This window comes from Hemitrygon akajei, chromosome 3, assembly GCF_048418815.1.
Source record: "Hemitrygon akajei chromosome 3, sHemAka1.3, whole genome shotgun sequence".
NCBI lineage: Eukaryota > Metazoa > Chordata > Chondrichthyes > Myliobatiformes > Dasyatidae > Hemitrygon > Hemitrygon akajei.
In genome coordinates this window covers 4,889,244-4,911,111 of record NC_133126.1, presented here as the reverse complement: position 1 = coordinate 4,911,111, position 21,868 = coordinate 4,889,244, and the positions used below count along the sequence as shown (strand labels likewise).

General features: G+C 42.1%; 1 protein-coding gene across 4 annotated transcripts in view; it reads left to right on the top strand.

Annotated features, from left to right (window-relative positions):
* Positions 1-21,868, top strand: part of galcb (galactosylceramidase b) — a 68,788-nt gene that overhangs the window by 26,367 nt on the left and 20,553 nt on the right. For 3 of the 4 annotated variants that reach the window (XM_073039190.1, XM_073039189.1, XM_073039186.1), the window contains 6 exons: positions 5,679-5,806; positions 11,126-11,281; positions 13,639-13,763; positions 16,330-16,457; positions 19,620-19,709; positions 20,778-20,867. In XM_073039190.1, the coding sequence (XP_072895291.1) occupies positions 5,679-5,806; positions 11,126-11,281; positions 13,639-13,763; positions 16,330-16,457; positions 19,620-19,709; positions 20,778-20,867 (717 nt within the window). The remainder of the gene's footprint in view (positions 1-5,678; positions 5,807-11,125; positions 11,282-13,638; positions 13,764-16,329; positions 16,458-19,619; positions 19,710-20,777; positions 20,868-21,868) is intronic. The other variant, XM_073039187.1, reaches the window with a different exon arrangement.

Sequence of the window (21,868 nt, the reverse complement as noted above, 5' to 3'; positions counted from 1 at the left end):
AAGCTGCTCTTCTCCTTTAATCTTTTGTTTCCTTTACTCTTTCCTTGAAGCAACAAATAAACCTTCTTACCCAGTCCTGACATGCTTCTTCAGTTTCCTAATCCATCAAAAATGTGTAGCTTTCAGCCTGTCAATGCACAAATATCAGAGGCTGCATTACCAATAGATCGTGCACATTGAGATGAATCACGTCCTGTTCAAAACAAGATACTTGGCCAAAGAGATAGTTGGTGATTTATATTTATAGGCTAAATTCCTTCTCAACATGTACTGTATGTATGAAAAGAACAAAAACTAATTGAGAAACTTGCCTTTTATTTATTTGGGATACTACACCGCTTAATTGGGACAAAAGACTGTTTCAAACTAGCGTCAGTCGCGTGTGCTTGTGTAGCTGTTTCACGCTATACTCTGCTTAGAGCGAACAGTTTTAAACAGTGTCGGTTGCATGTGTTTGTGTTCAAAAGCAGTGATTTTTGTCACTGATAGTTGGCGAGAAATGAGCAGTAAGACAATTAGCAGTAAGACAACTGTTTTGCTCACAGCAGTTTCAAACATTCGGGCTTGGAGATGGTAGAAATGGCTGGGAGTGAAAATGAAACGGTTTCACTACTCCAAGTTAGTAACTTTGAGAAATTTAAAGGTATCGAATCATCTTGAATGGTACAATGAAAATGAGGAATTGAAAGATGCAATCATCCAGAGCACTGTATGAAGGCACTAGGCATTATATTGTATAGACATTGTATGAAGGTGGTCCATTAACTGCACTAGGTGTGTGCGCTGATTTTGTTCATTTAAATTTAATCAAAAGAACACAACATACATCGGATGAATCTTGCCATCAATAACTGTTAGGAACTAGCCGGTTTGATATTTGTTCATCCTTCAAAGTTCAGTCAGACTTTGCTGAATCCACCAGATCAGGTTCACCGTTGAATCAGAGGAAGAAAGACATAGCCAGCTGATCAGCGAGGAAAGGAGGCTGGCACTAGGTTTGCCTGCTTTTTGAAGGTGGGTAGGCTCAGGAAGGATTTGGAGGATGATCACTGGGGAGGTCACAGAGTCACAGCCAATTAACACACAATATTGCTGGCTTGGAGCTGAATTGAAGTGGCCAATCTGAGGTGAGGCAGGGGCTGGCCCGAGAGTGAGGAACGAGCCAGTGCTTGGCCGATTTAAGCATAGGATGTTGGAGCCAGAGAATAGAGTTGACGGGTGTTCAGCTCACAGCCCGATGACGTTTACACTCGTTTCTGCTCTGAACCGAGGCTGTGGCCTGTAACTAATGGACTCCTGGATGGGCTTCGTGGCTATGAACTCTCTTTTATGAACTTTAGTTCTGAATGTTATTTAATTTTTTTTGTGATTTGCACGATTTGTTTTTTTGTGTACATTGGGTGTTTGACGGTCTCCTTTAATGGGTTCTATTGAGTTTCTCTGTGGCTGCCTGTAAGGAGGGGAATCTCGAGACTGTATAGTATACGTACTTTGAACTTTGTATTGGGTGCAATCCTCTGCGCACTGAACTTTAGAAAAAAAAATCTGATTTCTACTTTAACTGTGACCTGTCACCCTCTGCACCTGACAGTAAACTCAGTAATTTTGTATTTGACATGAGTGGGTTGCCAGTTGGAATATATTCTTCGAAGTTCAGGCAGCATCTCCGGAGAGAAGGACGGAGTTAATGACTCAGATCAATGCCCTGTTATCAATACAAGGAAAGGTTAGCAATCACATATGTTAAAGACAAGAGAAAATCTGCAGATGCTGGAAATCCAAACAACACACAGAAAATGCTGGAGGAACTCAGCAGGCCGGACAGCGTCGATGGGAAAAAGTGCGGTAATAGTTTCGGGCCGAGACACTTAAGCATGACTGGTAAAGGGTCTCAGTTGGAAACACTAACTGGACTCTTTTCCACAGATGCTGCTCGGCCTGCTGAGTTCCTCCAGCATTTTCTGTGTGTTGCTGTGAGCTGATGTTTTCGGTTTCGGAGAAGTGGGAGGACTGAAGAGAATTTCTGTGGTGGAACTGATCGACAGAAGTGGTGGTGGGTGATGAAGATACTGTAAGTGAATGGAAATAAATGATCAGGAGAGGGGTTAAGAACAGAACTAGAACTATGAGATACAGGCCTACATATTCTAAGTGGTTATATTACCACCTGGTATGGAGAGACCACTTCACAGGATCATAAAAAGCTGTAGTAAGTTGTAAACTCAGTCAGCTCCATCATGGGCACTAGCCTCCCAACATCAAGGAAATCTTCAAAGGTGGATGCCTCAAAAAGATGATATCCATCATTAAGGACCCCCCTCCCCCACACTCCTGACTGCTGCGCTTTGTGTCTGCAAATTGTGCGTTTATTTGCCCCCTAATATGATGGACAGATAACCAGGCTTTGGGCCTACTCCGTGCTGCTCCAGGCATTTGGATCTCAGGAATCAATTTGGTTCAAAATTCTGTTGCTGTTGCTCACTTCTATTGAATTACAATGACAACGTTCTAACAAAGACCAGTGTACGTTCAGGGAATGTGATCCCAAGCCCTGACTAGGTATGCTGCAACTCTCTGGACACAGTTTTTCTTTTTATTGTTTATGTCAGGGGTTCCCAAAATTGGGCTCCATGGACCCCCTTCTTAATGGTATTAATCAATGGCAAGACAAAGGTTGGGAGCCCCTGGTATGTAAAGATACAGGGCCTTCTGGTTGAATGAGCCATTGCTGACCTATGACACCCATGTGACCTATGAACCTATTTCAACAATCACATGCACCTGACATTCCAGTCTATATCAGAAGTGCCTAATTCTGATGAAGGATCTTGATGTTAACTTGATTCTTCCCTCTCCACAAATGCTGTCTGATTTGCTGAGGATTTCCAGCATTATTTTATGGTTCAAATTTACAACATCTGCAATGTTCAGTATCTTGCAGTGCCAGAGTTTGGTTATTTATAATTCCCTTGTTCTTCACCTCTTGTTTGTACCTCTCCCAGACAGACAAAGTGTGATGCAATGCCTTTCCCACGTGTTTTCAGACAGCATCATCACAATTTCTGTCTTTTACTGTCTTGATGAATAATGTTTCATAACTATTCCCATTCTCTTTCTGTCCCTTCCCCTTCTCTGCAACTTAAAACGTGCCTGGCTTCTACCTTTCCTTTGCGCTGGCTGAAGCGTTTGATTCTGAGGGACGATCATGGTATGTGCCGTGAATGTATGCTGTTGGAGAATCTAGATCCAGGGACGGGAAATGAAATGGTTCCTTCAAGGGATTTTGAGTCTTTGACACACCTTTCCTCGGGGCAGTGGAAGCTGTGTCTCGCAATATTTTTAAGACTAGGGTACATAGAGTATAGGAGAATGAGGGGAGATTTGGTAGAGGTATACAAAATTATGAGTGATGCAGGCAAGCTTTCTCCACTGAGTTTGGGTGAGATGAGAACTGGAGGTCATGGGTTGAGGGTGAAAGGTGAAATATTTAAAGGGAACATGAGAGGAAACTCCTTCACTCAGGGTGGTGAGAGAGTGGGATGAGCTGCCAGTGCAAGTGATAGACGTGGGTTCAATTTCAACATCTAAGGGAAATCTGGACAGGTCCATGGATTGGAAGGTATGGACCAAGTGCAGGTTGATGGGAGTAGGCAGATTAATAGTTTGGCACAGACTAGATGGGCAAAAGGGCCTGTTTCTGTGCTATACTCTGTAAATAATTTGGTAAATAAGGATGTGCAAATTACTATGTTCAGATTAATGATGATCTTATTAAATGCAGTGCAGCAGCAAAACTGATCCAAAATCAAAACAAACCCATTGTTACTAGCCTGCTGTTATACCATGACTCACCCCCCAGCTCTAATGATCGCTCCAAAAGACAAGCCCCCTATTCAATCCTTTATTAGCAATTAGCAAACATACAACTAAGCTTTATCTCAGCAGTCAGCAAAGATGTGACCTTCACCGGTTCCAAGCTACAAACTGCCCTGAAAGAAGGTGAATACATAACTTAATCCCTTCACTTCCTCCCTCACACTCAAGTGACGTCCCCATAATAAATGCACAGCACACAATCCATTGGCTCCAACGTGCGGAGTGGGGGCAACGAGGCCATTCAGCACACTATCCATTGGCTCCAATGTGCGGAGTGGGGGCAACGAGACCATTCAGCACATAATACATTGCTCCAACATGCAGAGTGGGGTCGAAGAGACCATTCCTCTTGCTAAGTCATATGTTTCCATGCTGTACTACACTATAATTGTTTCACCAATTCCATTTATCAAAGTTTAGTCCAGTTGAAAACCACTAAGTTTTGCAACTCCACTTACAGAGGGCACTTTGGCCTCTTAACTCTTTCCCTCACCTGCCTATCACCTCCTCCTGGTGCCCCTCCTCATTTCATTTCTTTCATGGTCCACTCTCTTCTCTTGCCAGATTCCTTCTTTTCCAGTCCTTTGCCTTTTCCACCTATCACCTACGAGCTTCTTACTTCATTCCCATTCTCCCTTCTCCATCCACCTGGCTTCACCAATCCCTTTCTAGCATGTCCTCTTCCCCTCCCCCCACCTTTTAAATCTGGCATCTTCCCCCTTCCTTTCCAGTCCTGAGGAAGGGTCTTGGCCCAAAATGTTGACTGTTTATTCATTTCCATAGATGCTGCCTGACCTGAGTTCCTCCAGCATTTTGTGTGTATCACTCCATATACAGAAAGGTTCTTTTTAATGCCATAAATTGTTGCCAAGGCATTGCATTTGAAATTATTTTTCAGTAAATGAAAACTTGTCCTTTCTCTTGCTTTCGTTTTCACGTTGATGTTGCGAAATGGTTGATCATGAAATGTGAGCTTGCTAATTTTTTTCGCTTGACCATTAAGAACTGTCTTCACTGGCATCCACATTTAAACCTCAATATATTTGAAGCAATTTATTGTTTCTGTTGTCTGTATTCTGTTGTATGAAAGAATGGCTTGACCTGAATTCATTCTCCCATTAAATGTATCAGCAAGCAATTTTGTTTGAAGTTGGGAGTAGGAAATCAAGATGTCAATGCAGGACGGATTACAGTGCCGTACTGAAGAAAATTTTGACACCACCAAGCAATCTTTAGTTTTATTTGTTACATTTTTAAAAGCATTTCCAATATCTGAAACATTGTCTACGGGCCTCCTTAATTCTGTCTTGGAGACCATACACATGGGAGAAATTAGACCATTTGGCCCATTGGGTGTACTCTGCTGTCCCATCATGGTTATTTTTGTTCCTCTCAACCCCATTATAACATAGAAAACCTACAGGCTCTTCAGCCCACAATGCTGTATCTTCTCCTGCCTTCTCCCTGTACCCTTTGACACACTGACTAATCAAGAACCTACCAGCTTCTACTTAAAATGTACTCAATGACTTGGCCTCCACGGCCATCCATGGCAACAAATTCCACAGATTCCCCACCCTTTGGCTGAGGAAGTTCCTCCTCATCGCTGTGCTCAATGGACACCCCTCTATTCTGAGGATGTCTGCTCTGGTCCTTTACTCCCCCACTATTGGAAGCATCCTTTCAACATCCATTCTAAATAGGCCTTGTGACACATTTTCTTCATTCTTAATTTTAATTGCAAATGCACATTGATGTTTAAAATGCTAATATTCTCTCTAACTTTTTTTTTATATGCCAAGCTGCTGAGAGATACCCTGGACAAAATGGGTCTAGAGCAGGTGAAAATCATAGCCAGCGATAATCTTTGGGAACCGATATCTTGGGATGTGCTTCATACTGAGCTAAGCGATGTGGTCGACATCATAGGGTAGGCATTTCTTCCTGCCATTCATTCTCAAACTCTTTCAGAACATCGCTGCTAGACTTTTAACTAAGACCAGGTTGAGGGAACATATCGCTCCCATCCTAGCAACTCTGCTTTGGCTTCCTGTATCTTTCAGAATTGATTTTAAAGTTCTCTTACTTGATTTTAAAGCTCTCAATGAACTGGTACTGAGTACATCAGAGAATCATTTTTGTTTTATAATCCTGCTCAAACTCTGAGGTCGTCTTCTGCCCTTAAATTTAAAGATAATTGGTGGGTCTGCTTTATTGAGCTATGCTCCTAAACTCAATACCTGAAACTATAAGGGATGCAGACTCAGTTAACGCTTTTAAACACCAGCTCAAAACCAATTTATACTTCCTTGTAAAAGTATTCAGCCCCTAACCTTTTGTTCACATAAATAAGTATTGCAACCAGAGATTTTGGTCAATTTAACTGAGAATTTTTATTTGTGAATTAAATTTATTCACGTGGTCCTTTTTTCGCTGTAGAGTCCAAGAAAGCAGGGAAAATTGTAAAGCATGAAAGACTAAAAATTCAAAAACTGACATGTCAGCAGTTCAAAAGTATTCAACTGTGAAGCATATTCGCAGCTCAGTACTTAGTTGATCCACTTCTCACAGCTGTTAAAATCAATAGTCTTTTGGGTAAGAATCTATTAGCTTTGCCAGAAACACTGAACATACAGCTTGTTGTCGAGGACAAGAAGTTTCACTTTAGTCTCATTTGATCACAAGTTCTTCTTCCACATCTTTACAGTGTCTTCTAAGTAATACTTTGCAAAGTCTTTATGGGCAAGGATATGCTTTTTTTGTGGTACATGTGACATAAATCTAATACTGCTCAGTAACACTATCACTACTGTAAAGTATGGCGGAAGTCACCTCAGGCTGTTTCGACACTGAGATTGGAAATAATTAATTAATTGGAAATGCATACACATCAACTAACCTGTGAATTTGCTCAACAATCGCAGCGTGTCTGATTGCTTCTTTGCTGATTTCACCTGAAGTTCAGTTGGTCTTTAACTGTAGTTTTCCCACATTCGAAGTTCAAAGTAAATTTGTTACCAAACTGCATACATGCATACACTACCCTGAGATTCATTTCCTTACAGGCATTCATAGTAAATAGAAAGAAGCACGATAGAATCAATGAAAAACTGCACGTAACGGAGACAGGCAAAGAACCAATACAAACATTGAAGAAAAATAACAGTAAATATATAAGCAAACATGGGTTGGAGAGTCCTAAACAATAAATAGTCAAAACATGGGTTGTAGAGTCCTTAAAGTTGAGTCCATAGGTTGGGGAAACAGTTCAGTGGTGGGATGAGCGAAGTTATCCTCTTTGGTTCAAGAGCCTGATGTTTGATGGGTAATAACTGTTCCTGAGGCTCCTCTACCTCCTGCCTAATGGCAGCAGCAAGAAGCCAGCATGACCTGGTGGTGGGGTCTCTGATGATGGATGCTGCTTTCCCGCAATAGCACTCCGTGTAGATGTGCGTGGTAGAGATGAGGGCATTGGTGTCTGCTCCTGATGGATTGCAGTATGCAGATTTCATGACTGGTCATGCCACTGCATCTTTGTAATGCAGATTTCTATTTCTTTAATTAGTGTTTACTCCTAGGCATTGTGAGTTTCTTTTTCAGCCCATCTGTGCACAGGCCAAACTCCAGCACATCAGTAACCAGACCAGAATCAGGGTTATTATCACTGGCATGTGATGTGAAATTTGTTAACTTAACAGCAGCAGCTGAATGCAATACATAATATAGCAGAGAAAATAATAAATAAACAAGAATAATAACAAATAAACAAGTATATCAATTACATATATTGAATAGATTAAAAAAACATGCAAAATTAGAAATACTGTATACTTTTTTAAAAAGTGAGGTAGTGTTCATGGGTTCAACGTCCATTTAGGAATCGGATGACAGAGGGAAAGAAGCTGTTCCTGAAATGCTGAGTGTGTGCCTTCAGGCTTCTGTACCTCCTACCTGATTGTAACAGTGAGAAAAGGGAGGTCCTTAATAATGGACGCTGCCTTTCTGAGACAATGCTCCCTAAAGATGTCCTGGATACTTTGTGGGCTAGTACCCAAGACAGAGCTGACTAGATTTGGGGTGTGTCAGGAATGGACAGGAGGAGGAGTATAGGAAACTGATACAGGACTTTGTGATATGGTGCAACTCAAACTACCTGCGTCTCAATATCACCAAGACCAAGGAGATGGTGGTGGACTTTAGGAGATCTAGGCCTCATATGGAGCCAGTGATCATTAATGGAGAATGTGTGGAGCAGGTTAAGACCTACAAATATCTGGGAGTACAGTTAGACGAGAAGCTAGACTGGACTGCCAACACAGATGCCTTGTGCAGGAAGGCACAGAGTCGGCTGTACTTCCTTAGAAGGTTGGCGTCATTCAATGTCTGTAGTGAGATGCTGAAGATGTTCTATAGGTCAGTTGTGGAGAGCGCCCTCTTCTTTGTGGTGGTGTGTTGGGGAGGAAGCATTAAGAAGAGGGACGCCTCACGTCTTAATAAGCTGGTAAGGAAGGCGGGCTCTGTCGTGGGCAAAGTACTGGAGAGTTTAACATCGGTAGCTGATCGAAGGGCGCTGAGTAGGCTACGGTCAATTATGGATAACTGAACATCCTCTACATAGCACCATCCAGAGACAGAGAAGCAGTTTCAGCGACAGGTTACTATCGATGCAATGCTCCTCAGACAGGATGAAGAGGTCAATACTCCCCAATGCCATTAGGCTTTACAATTCTACCGCCAGGACTTAAGAACTTTTTAAAAGCTATTATTAATGCTTTTTGAGATAGTGATTTAGATGCATATCATATTTTTTACTGAGTTAAGTATTGTATGTAATTAGTTTTGCTACAACAAGTGTATGGGACATTGGAAAAAAAGTTGAATTTCCCCATGGGGATGAATAAAGTATCTATCTATCTATCTATCTATTTACAACCTTCTGCAGCTTCTTTCAGTCCTGTGCAGTAGCCCCTCCATACCAGACAGTGCTACAGCCTGTCAGAATGCTCTCCATGGTACAACCATAGAAGTTTTTGAGTGTATTTGTTGACTTGCCAAATCTCTTCAAACTCCTAATAAAGTATAGCCACTGTCTTGCCTTTTTCATAATTACATCAATATGTTGGGACCAGATTAGATCCTCAAATTTTGACAGCCAGGAAGTTGAAGCTGCTCACTCTCTCCACTTCTGATCCCTCTATGAGATCTGGTATGTGTCCCTTCGTCTTATCCTTCCTGAAGTCTACAATCAGCTTTCATCTTACTGATGTTGAGTGCCAGGTTGTTACTGTGGCACCACTCCACTAGTTAGCATATTTTACTCCTATACGCCCTCTCATCACCACCTGAGATTCTACCAACAATAGTTGTATCATCAGCAAATTTGTAGATGGTATTTGAGCTATGCCTAGCCACACAGTCATGTGTATACAGAGAGTAGAGCAGTGGGCTAAGCACACACTCCTGAGATGCACCAATGTTGATCGTTAGTGAGGAGTAGATATTATCACCAATCCACACATACTGTGGTCTTCTGGTTAGGAAGACGAGGATCCAATTGCAGAGGGAGGTACAGAGGCCCAGGTTCTGCAGCTTCTCAATCAGGATTGTGGGAATGATGGTATTAAATGCTGAGCTATAGTGGATGAACAGCATCCTGATGTAGGTGTTTGTGTTGTCCAGGTTGTCTAAAGCCGTGTGAAGAACCATGGAGATCATCTTTTCTGCTCCTGTCATCATATGGCTATTTCCCTTTGAATACAGGGAATTCCGGTTAAATAGAACACGTCGGGACCAGTACATTTTGGCCCAATTAGGCAACTGCCCCAATTAGCCTAATTCATGGAAATAGTTGGAAAAATATAAAAAAGACAAACCACTGTTTGACTGAATAACAACTTTTGTATTTTAAATGAAATACAGAATGAATTAGAACACCACCAATATTACTCCAGTACTGCAAAACTAATAGTTATCGACAGAGCAATTTGCCCAGTTTATGCTGCTGTGTTCTTTTGATTGACTGTCATCATTATGTGCTGTGTCGTATGACATGGGTGATCATGGCCTTTCCATGACCATGATTGTTCGTGGCAAATTTTTCTACAGAAGTGGTTTGCTGCCTTCTGGCCAGTGTCTTTACGAGGTGGGTGACCCCAGCCATTATCAATACACTTCAGAGATTTTCTGTCTAGTGACAGTGGTCACATAACCAGGACTTGTGATATGCACCAACTGCTCATACAACCTGCTCGCTTGGCTTCACATGACCTTGATCGGTGTGGATGGGGAAGGTAAGCAGATGCTACACCTTGCCCAAGGGTGACCTGCAGGCTAGCAGAGGGAAGGAGCAATTTAAACCTCCTTTGGTAGAGATGTATCTTCACTCCGCTACCTGGCTTGTCTCTAAATGAACAAAATCAGCGCAGACACCTTGTGCAGATAATGGACTAACTTCATACAATACTTTTGATGATAGCATCTTCCAAAATTCATTGTCAATGTAACATTCAGGATTATTGTCAATCCCTTTGTAGTTCCTAACTGGTTGAAGTAATGAAACCATTTCATTTCCACTCCCAGCCATTTCCAGCATCTCCAAGCCTGGATGCTTTAACCTGCCATGAGCAAAGCAGTTCTGAATTGCCTTACTGCTTATTTCTCACCAATATGAGTGACAAAAATCACTGCTTTTTGAGCACAAACACATGCAACTGACGCTATTGTAAAAAGTTGATTGCTCCAAGCACGTTGTGGTGTCCACACAAATGCAAATGACTTGCACTGTTCAGAAACTCTCCTGTCCTAAATGAGTGGCACAGCGTCCCAAATAGAGGGAAATCCCAGCTATTTTTGTCAATTTTTTTTTGTTCTTTAACACTGGTCCCAAACAAACATCTGCCCTGAATACCTGTTGGCCCAATTAACCCAAATCATTGTAAATTGCCCTGTTATTAGGTTAGGGTTAGATAGGGGAGTTGCTGGGCAGAGCAGTTCAAAGGGCCTGTTCCAACTCTTATCTCTAAATTAAATAACTAAAAAAAATCATATAGCAGTGTCTCTGCCTGAATCATTGAGCTTGTGCCTTCTGGCTTCTGTATCTCGTCCCTGATGTCAAAATATTTTTTTTTTTATTCTGTTTATTAATCAGTTGGTGATCTTTTGCTGTATTTAGTGTATGATATAAATGCATGTTGTTTAAAAAATGAAATGCATTTTGTATTTATTATAAACGTCCTATTTCATTCCATAGAGCCCATTATCCTGGAACTATTTCAAGCAGCAATGCTCGGAAAACTGGCAAGAAACTATGGTCATCCGAAGACTACAGTACGGTCAATAACAATACAGGAGGAGGGTGTTGGGCTCGAATACTTAACCAGAACTACATTAATGGCAATATGACGTCGTAAGTACAAACATCGATAAGACACACGGGGACCAATACATTTTGGTCTAATTAATTGGCTATCCCAATTAGTCAAGTTTCTTGGAAATTGTTAAAACTGTATAAAAAAAAAAGATAAGCTACCATATAACTGTATAACTGAGTAACAAATTATGTATTTAAATGAAATACAGAACAAATTGGAGTACTTGTAACAATACTACTACAGTGCTATAAAACTGTATTAGTTCCTAATAGTTACTAACAGGTGAATTAGTTCAGCGTTCTTGCCGTATTCTTTTGATTATGAAAGAACAAAATCAGCACAGACACCTAGTGTAGATAATAGAGTGCCTTTATAAAGGCTTTCAACAATTACATCCTGCAAATCTTCATTTTCATTGTAACATTCAAGATGATTGCCGATACTTTCAAATTCTTCTCCAAACTTGTTGAAGTAGTGAAACTGCAGTGAGCAAAACAGTTCTGAATTGTCTTACTACTTATTTCTCACCAACTGTCAGTGACAAAAATCACTGCTTTTTGAGCACAAACACACACAACTGACACTATTTTAAAAAAACTGATGGCTGCAAGCATGATGTGTCTAATGGCCACACAAATGCATGCATCTGATGCTAGTTAACAATAGTATCCTGTCCCAATTAAGCTATAGTGTCTCAAGTAAACAAATTAAATCACAGCAATTTTCTTGATTAGTTTATGTTCTTTAAGACTTGTCCCAAATAAGTCAGTTAAGTATGTGTCTTCATGCTCCTGTACCCTAAATTTGGGATGTTTACTGGTCTGCTCCACAATAAATACACACAAGTAGTATCCATTTAAGAGCTCGCCCATCTCTCACGGCTCCACACGTAGACAACCACACTGATCTTTATGGGGACCCATCTCATAAGTAGGCAATCTCACTGATCTTCATGTACTTACAGAATCTCCCAGATTCCTCTTTGCCTTATCTGTGAATGCTATTTTACACCCTCATTTTGCCTCCCTGATTTATTCCTTTAGTATACTCCTACATACCATATACATAAGCGATCTATTTGTTTGATGCCTGCTACGTATCTGTACCTCATCTCTGCCTGATTTTGCTCTTTGTATCCCTCAATAGCCATTGTCCCCTAAACTAAGCCTAATTTAATTAACAGAAAACCAGTGCATATCTCTGTGCAATATTCCAAAGCAAACTGTATCAACATAGTAGCAGAAAATTGGAGGTGGTGTTCTGATACTGCATGAGTCCAGGTTTGATCCTGACCTCCAAGTCACAATCTGGTTTCATATCGCTGGCATCTGTCATGAAATGTGTTATTTTGCTGCAGCAATTCTGTGCAATAAGTATAAATGACAATAATGAATATAACAAAATTAAATAAGTAGTGCAAAAAGAGAGCAAATAAAGAAATAAAATAATGAGGATGAATGGGGAGATCTCTTGTTTGTGATTAACGGGGAGTTGATAGGTTGTATTTGGGGCTATCGGGAATGAGAGGAGGAATGCGATCAGAGTATGGAGAGCAGAGATGGATCTGTGAATTGCCTCGTTTCCTTATGGGTGGGTAGGTTTATTCGTTCAAATGTCTTTTTTTTGTTGTATTTATTTTTTTATTTAGAGAGACAGCGTACAACAGGGCCAACGAGTCTCACCATCCAGCAGCTCACCTACTTAATACTAACTGAATTGCGGGACAATTTACACCAACCATTTAATCTGGTTGGGTTGAGTTCTTCTCTACTCTTGGCGATTTACTTGCAAACGTTTCATCACCGTATGAGGAGACATCATCAGCGCGTTGTTAATTGTGGCCTGTCCTCCGAATGCTTGCCCGTTACATACTTATAGTTTCTGAAATGGCAACCGATCGATCAAGTGATTGAAAAGTATACAAAGGCCAAGCATTCAGAGGGCACAGCACAATCAACAGCACACTGATGGTGTCTCCTCATATGTGACAAATCATTTGTAAGTAAGTTGCCAAGATCGGTGAACAACTCAACCCAACCATCAACCAGCTGAGCTACACTTATTCCTAATTATTTCCACCAATTAACCTAGTAAGTGGTACATTTTTGGACTGTGGGAGGAAACCGGAGCACCCAAAGGGAATTTACATGGTTACGCAGAGAATGTACAAACTCCTTAGAGAAACAGCAGATTTGAATTCCAAACTGGAACGCCCTGAGCTGTAACAGAGTCGTGCTAATTCCTACATGACCATGACACACTAGCATCTTCCCATGGTTATGGAGATGCTTGAATCATAAAATGAAAAGGTCAGGACTCTCAAGGTTAAAATGTTTTTGATGTTAATTGTGAAGTTCAGTCACATTTCAGTGCTTTTCTTTTTCTGTGTTAGTACAATTGCATGGAATCTGTTGGCAAGTTACTATAAGGAGTTACCATTTGGCTTGGATGGGCTGATGACAGCAGATGAACCATGGAGTGGGCACTATGAAGTCCAGTCACCCATTTGGATTACAGGTGAAACACACTTCTATCATCATAGGATCCTAAAAAATCCACATTTCTCTCATTGAAGTGAGTTGTCATAGATCATCTTCAACCCAAGTGCATTTTCTACACAGGGGGCTGAAGACAATCTGTCCTGGAGTTGGACGACTGTGTGGGTGGGAGGGAGGAATATGGGGCTTGTTTTGTTGTTATTGATTCGTTGTTTATTGTGTTCTGTGTTGCAGACATGCTACCAAATAATAATAATAATAATATTAATAATATGATTATGCACGTGCAGGTTTCTTAACGTTGTTGTAGTCAGAGGGTGGGGAGTTAGTGCGGATAAGTTTCCACTATCTATTAAATGCTCCTAGCAGTGTGCATCTGAATTAGGAAAATCATCCAGCTCCTGGCCTTCACGTGTGCCTTAGCCACTCAGCCCAATGGAGCCATTTCTACTGACAGGAGAAGGGACAAGGGTGGGTTACTGGTGCCTTAAAACCAGTTGCTTCAGGCTGATGGAATTCATCAGCCTTGGTTGGCAGCTCATCTAGGAAAAGGAAGACTCTCATCTCAAACCTCCACTGCCTTGTGGCTACACCCACTCATGGGGAAGGCTTCAGGAGTAAACCCAGAGGAAAAATACAGAGCTGGAGTCCCTAAGGCAGGTCTACGTTGAGTTCAACGCTGACTGGCAACTCCTGTAGCACTGCTGGTACCAAACCATATCAGTCTCTGCCGTTCCTTTGGGTTCATCAGCTGTGGAGAGGGGGAGCTTGCTACGTGGACCACAGCTTGTTCGCCATGATGAACTGCCCTGGCTTGGGTATGACAGCTAGAATGCAACCTCCATGGTCAACCCGATTAACAGAGGGCTTCAGTACTGTGCAACATCCTTAGGCACTCCAGTTATATGTAAGTGCCTAAGGCGTTTTCACAGTACTGTATAAAATAAAATTCTACTGTTGTGGACGCCAATATTATTTAATTTTCCTGACATCCTCTCTGTTCATGCTCCAAACAATTCAAGCATCATGCTGAAAGTAGAATTTGTTTCAAACTGGAAGAAAGGAATCAGAATCAGGTTTAATATCACCAGCGTATGTCGTGAAATTTGTCATTTTGTGGAAGCAGTACTATGCAATACATAATACTAAAACTGTGAATTACAGACAAAATATATTCGTTAAGTAAATAGTGCAAAAAAAAGCACTGAGGTATTGTTCATGGGTTCAACGTCCATTCAGAAATCAGATGGCAGAGGGGAAGAAGCTGTTCCTGAATCATTGAGTGTGTGCCTTCAGGCTCCTGTACCTCCTCCCTGATGGGAGCAATGAGAAGAAGGCATGGGTTGGGTGATGGAGGTCCTTAATGATGGATGCAGCCTTTTTGAGGCATCGCTCCTTGAAGCTGTCCTGGATACCACAGAGACTCATGCCCATGATGGAGCTGACTTACAACTCCCTGCAGCTTTGTTTGATCCTGTGCAGTAGAACCACACCCCCCATATCAGACAGTGATGCAGCCAGTTAGAATGCTCTCCATGGTACATGTTCCGTCAATTTACCCTATCTGGTCCACAGCCAATCCTTTGATTGAGTGCAAGGTTGTTGCTGTGACACCACTCTACCAGCTGATCTGTCTGACTCCTACACTCCCTCTTGTCACCATCTGAAAATCTGCCAGCAATAATTGTATCATTGGCAAATTTATAGATGGCATTTGAGCTGTGCCTGGCCACACAGTCATTGGTATAGAGGGAAAAGAGCGGTGGGCAAACCACACATGCATACACAAAGTGCTGGAGGGGCTCAGCAGATCAGGCAGCATCTATAGAAATGAATAAGCAGTCAACGTTTTGGGCTGAGGCCCTTTATCAGGATAATATTATTATAAGCAATTGAATGAAAAACATAAACAATGATTTAAATACAGTAATTAATTTAAAAATAGAGCCAGTACCATCATGAAGGATCTCACCCACCCTGCTCATGGACTGTTTGTCCCACGCCCATCAGGAAGGAGGCTACGTAGCATCCACACCAGGACCACCAGACTCAAAAACAGCTACATTCCTTCGTCAAGCAGTAAGGCTGATCAGCTCCTCCACCCACTAACCCACCCCTCCACAACCCCCACCACCACTACTTCATCATTTCCTGTCAGACACTCCTGTGCTGAGTGTCACTTTATGGACGCACAATCAATCTATGTGTATAAGCTATCATAAGTATATATTTATAGTCTTTTGTTTTCTTTTTGTGTTTTTTTCTGTGCTGCATTGTAACCTGGAATAACAATTATTTTGTTCTCCTTTACTCTTGTGTACTGGAAATGATATTAGACAATCTTGAATGCTTAAAATTCATTTTAAAGTGACTGGACGATAACTTGAAATTATTTGATTATGTGTGGTGGTTGAAATGATTTGTTCAGTTTTATTGCGGTACATTAGATGAAATGAGTTGGTACTGCTAGGTTTTTGTATGTAATAATATAAAAAGGTAATGTGCACTTTGCAAACAGTAATTTGTATCCTTCCTGAGTTACAACATATACGTGCTTGCTTAAACGCACTTTTATCTTTTTCCAGCGCACACTACACAGTTCACTCAGCCGGGCTGGCATTACCTGAAGACTGTTGGTCACTTGGAAAAGGGTGGGAGTTATGTGGCCCTGACAGATGGGAAAGGAAATCTCACCATTATCATAGAGACCATGGTATCTAGCTTTCATTATTTCACATCTTATCTTGTTTTGGCTCTTCATGGTACATATCCTCTGAACTTGCCAGTCGTGTCGAAGAGATTCACCTGAAATGTCAGATGTACTCTTTTCCATTGAAGTTGTCTGGCCTACTGGGTTCCTCCAGCATTTTGTGTGTGTTGCTCAGATTTCCAGCATCTGCAGATTTTCTCTTGTTTGCTGAATAATCAGTCATTTGAAAATAGTAATAATTTAGGGAGCAGCATAGATTCTGTTGTACCGGGCACCACAAATAGCTGAAGGAGCTGATTCTGTGATGTAACTACTGGAGGATCATCCTGAAACAGGAAGTGTAAATGCAGACTTATTCTGAAGCAATACCCACCATGTTCACCTGCGATAGATGGTTTGGAAATTTAAGAGGTATTCCCTCTAACCATGGCCCTTTGCTTCATTTCTAAGCCTTGAAAATTCCAGGATTAACTTTAACCCCACCATCTCGTAAGTTAATTATTCATCAGGTCTTTAGTACCTGGCTTCTGATAATGTTCTACATCTCTGCACAATAGACTACAGCCAAGCTTATGTGTGGTTGTTTGTTTGTAATGACAACTATCAGCTAACCATGAAGGATGGAGATGTTGATGCAAGTCTCAGGGTAAGGGTGGAGCTCTCTGTTCAGGTCTCAGTGAGAGGACGGAGATCTCTGTTCAGGTCTCAGTGAGAGGACGGAGATCTCTGTTCAGGTCTCAGTGAGAGGACGGAGATCTCTGTTCAGGTCTCAGTGAGAGGACGGAGATCTCTGTTCAGGTCTCAGTGTGAGGACGGAGATCTCTGTTCAGGTCTCAGTGTGAGGACGGAGATCTCTGTTCAGGTCTCAGTGAGAAACTGGAGATCTCTGTTCAGGTTTCAGTGAGAGGACGGAGATCTCTGTTCAGGTCTGAGTGAGAGGACGGAGATCTCTGTTCAGGTCTTCGTGAGAGGACGGAGATCTCTGTTCAGGTCTCCGTGAGAGGACGGAGATCTCTGTTCAGGTCTCCGTGAGAGGACGGAGATCTCTGTTCAGGTCTGAGTGAGAGGACGGAGATCTCTGTTCAGGTCTGAGTGAGAGGACGGAGATCTCTGTTCAGGTCTGAGTGAGAGGACGGAGATCTCTGTTCAGGTCTGAGTGAGAGGACGGAAATCACTGTTCAGGTTTCAGTGAGAGGGCGGAGATCTCTGTTCAGGTCTCAGTGAGAGGACGGAGATCTCTGTTCAGGTCTGAGTGAGAGGACGGAGGTCTCTGTTCAGGTCTCAGTGGGAGGACGGAGGTCTCTGTTCAGGTCTCAGTGGGAGGACGGAGGTCTCTGTTCAGGTCTCAGTGAGAGGACGGAGGTCTCTGTTCAGGTCTCAGTGAGAGGACGGAGGTCTCTGTTCAGGTCTCAGTGAGAGGACGGAGATCTCTGTTCAGGTCTGAGTGGGAGGACGGAGGTCTCTGTTCAGGTCTCAGTGGGAGGACGGAGGTCTCTGTTCAGGTCTCAGTGGGAGGACGGAGGTCTCTGTTCAGGTCTCAGTGGGAGGACGGAGGTCTCTGTTCAGGTCTCAGTAGGAGGACGGAGGTCTCTGTTCAGGTCTCAGTGAGAGGACGGAGATCTCTGTTCAGGTCTCAGTGAGAGGGTGGAGATCTCCATGGAGGTCTCAATGATGGAGTCCCTGGATCAATATAACATGTTGTCAGACAGCACTATCTTGAGTAGCAGGGCAGGTGTGTGAATGCTGTCATTTTACAGAAGTGCTAGTCGTCCCTTTGGAGAAAGCAGCAGCAATCTCAGAGACTGGATGGCAAGGAAGTGATGGCCCCTGTGACCGATGCAACAGTGGATGGTGGGATTCTGGGCTCAAACAGCAGAGCTGAGAACTTCCACTGCCGGTGGATACTGAGTGACTTCTGGCTGCACTGCCATGGAAGCGAGAAGTTTGGCATCTGATTTTTGCAAAGTGGTAAGGTTATAGGTGCTGACACTGAGCTCTGTCTCAGCGTTCGCATCATCTATCAGCCCTTGAGCAAGATGACGTGTTGCCACTTCAGCATGTTGTGTTCAGGTTGAATGACCTTTACCTCTCAGAGTCCAAGGAGAACACAAGAGCCAAGGTATCTGTTTGTGCAGATAATGACTAGATTAGTAATGCAAGTTATTTTTAAGAAACACAGTGCATTGAATTTATTTGCAAAGAAAAGAATTGAAAGGAAGAGGTTTTATTAAATGTAAAGAAGCTTGTTTAGAATACTGTAAGCATTTCAGCCCTGCTGATAATTTAAAGGACATAGAAGTGTTGACTTAAAGCAGTGGTTTACATCTACCAGAGAGTATTCAACTGACTGGTGCTTCTGAATGTTTACAATCTGCAACTTGCTGCCACCAAAGCAACTTGGGGCAATTTCATGTCATTTATTAAAGGAGATGTTAAGATAAATGAGAGGTCAAAAGAGTGCAGTAGATAAGAGGTAAGATATAGATAAGGACACTTACACACAGAACATACACAGAAACAGGCCCTTTGGCCCACAATATTGTGCTGAACCGATTAAATTAGTAATCTAATAGCCAGCTAAACCAAACTCCTCCGCCTACACAGTGTCCATACCCCTCCATTTTCTTTGCTTTCATGTGCCGATCGAAATGACTCTTTGAAGTCCCTAATGAATCTATCTCTACCCCAGCAGCAGATTCCAGGCACCCACCACTCTGTGTGGAAAGAAATGAAACTCCTTTGAAATTATCCTCTCGTACCTTCAATGCATGCTCTCTGGTATTAGACATTTCAACCCTGGGATAAAGCAATTGTCTCTCTATCTATCCATGCCTCTCATAATCTAATAAACCTCTATCTGATCTCCCCTTGGCCTCTGTCGCTCTAGAGAAAACAACCCAAGTTTGTCCAGCTTCTCATAGCACATGCCCTCTCATCCAGACGGCATTCTGGTAACCCTGCTCTGCACCTTTTAGAGTAGATTAGAGTAATCACAGTGACTGTTTTGCTCTCACACTGTTGGAACTTTGCCATTTGAAAACCTCCACTTGGACTCCTTGATTCCAATGCAACTGTAGAATTACTGTGTATCTGCCATTAAATAGTGTTTCATCTTGTATATTTGAATACTGACTAATATTTTAAATCTGCTGCTCTTAAATTTAGACTCATGATCATTCGATATGTATACGGCCTCCACTGTCACCTTTCAAGGTCTTTCCACAAGATGTAACTTTTCACCTCCGAGGATCATTTGTAAGTATCACAATCCGTAGCCATTGTTTGAATACAGTAGAGAATGTTTGAATTCCATGAAAGCGGAGTCACAGGTAGATGGCGCTGTAGAGAGCTTCTGGCACATTGGCCTTCGTAAATCAACGTAGTTGGGATGTTATGTTGAAGTTGTAGAAGACGTTGGGGAGGCCTAATTTAGAGTATTGTATGCAGTTTTGGCCACCTACCTACACAAAAGATGTCAGTAAGGTTGAAAGAGTACAGAGAAAATTTACAAAGATGTTGCCGGGAGTGAAAGACCAAGTTATAAGAAAAGTTTGATTAGAATTAGGAGTTTAATCCTTGTGAACGTAGGGGAGATTTGATACAGGTATAGAATTCTTTATGTACTGAAATACAGCGTGGCGCTGCCTAGCAACCCCCAGTTTAATCCCAGCCTATTTGTGGGACAATTTACAGTGATCAATTACCCTTTCAACCGGTACGTCTTGGGATCATGGAAGGAAACCGGAATACCCAGAGGAAACCCACAGGGTCATGGGTCATACAGACTCCTTATAGACAGCAGTGGGATTGTGCTGACCAGTGTACCGTTGTGTCGCACCATTATGAGGGGTATAAATGAGTAAATGCAAGCAGGCTTCTTCCACTGAAGTTCGGTGAGATTACAACTAGAGATTGTTGTTTAAGGGTGAAAGGTGAACTGTTTAAGAGGAACATGAGGAACGTCACTCAGAGGGTGGCGAGAGTGTAAATTGAGCTGCCAGTGGAAGTGGTCGATTTGGGTTTGATTTCAGTGTTTAAGAGAAATTCGTATAGGTACATGGATGGGAGGGATATGGAGGGCTATGGTCCAGGTGCAGGTCAATGGGACTGGCAAATTAATATTCTGACACAGACTAGATGGACTAAGGGTCGATTTCTATGCTGTAGTGTTCTATGAGTCTATGTCTGTTATGCTAGGTTTGTGAATAGTTTTGGAATGTTTGTAATCGGGCCTATATTTCCAAGTTTAAACATGCCTCCAGTCCTTGAACTTCTGTGTGACGTATTTCAGTTAAACAGTTTTAATGTTTGCTCTCTCTTTAGAAAAAGATTGACACTTTAAAAGTATGGCATACAAAACTGGACTTCTACAAGAACTCCTCCAAATTTTTCACTCAACATTCCGACATCAAGGTAATCCACAATTTTTTCTCTTGTCCAGTTAAGATTAAACTTCTAACTTCTGTTCTTTGAATATTTCACACTGGAAAGATTGCCTGAAATGCATTAAACTGCTGGTGGAGTTTGACCCCAGTTTAGTTTCTATGGTTCACTGTGCAATTCTGGACAGGTCGTTAGTCATAGAGAAACGCCTCTAGCTTTCTGGTTGGTGTTTCTTTTAAGAGATACAGCGCCATAATACACCATTTCTGCCCAACCAAATGAGCCCACAGGGCCCAATTACACCCGTGTGACCAATTATCTTACTTACTGGTTTGACTTTGGTATGTGGGAGGAAACTGGAGCACCTACAGCATATATGTCAAACTCAAGGCCCGCGGGCCAAATCCGGCCCACGGTGGAATTATCTTTGGCCCGCGAGATAATATCTAATTACTATTAAAGCTGGCCCCAGTAATCGAAGCGCCTATGGCGTATGATATGGCTAATGCTGAGTTTATTCAGGTACCAGGTTTTCAGGGTTTTTAGTGTTTATTCGGCAGTCTTCTTCATAAGAAACGGAATTTGTAAAGTGAAACACTTTGTAGTTATAGCAGAGACTGAGACACCTGAGAGCAGGCTGAAAAAACGGAGGCAACGAAAGCTGCGTTCGCACGCGTCCGACTGATCCGGCCCGCATGAAGCTGCATTTTGCTCAATCCGGCCCGTGACCTAAAATGAGTTTGACACCCCTGGTCTAGAGGAAACCCATGGGGAGAATATATAAACTCCTTATAGACAGCAGCAGGAATTGAACCCCCGTTGCAAGATTAATAAAACGTTACACTAACGCTACACTGCTGTGTTGCCCAGTACTTTTGCCATTGTTATTTTCTCCTCTTTATCTGAGTCTAGATTACCGATCCCCAAATCTTTACTATTGTTATTTTTAATGATTTCTGGAATTATGTGAAGAATACATTGCATTAGCTTTATAGATTTGCTTAAAATGAAAGATTTGTGTGATACACCTG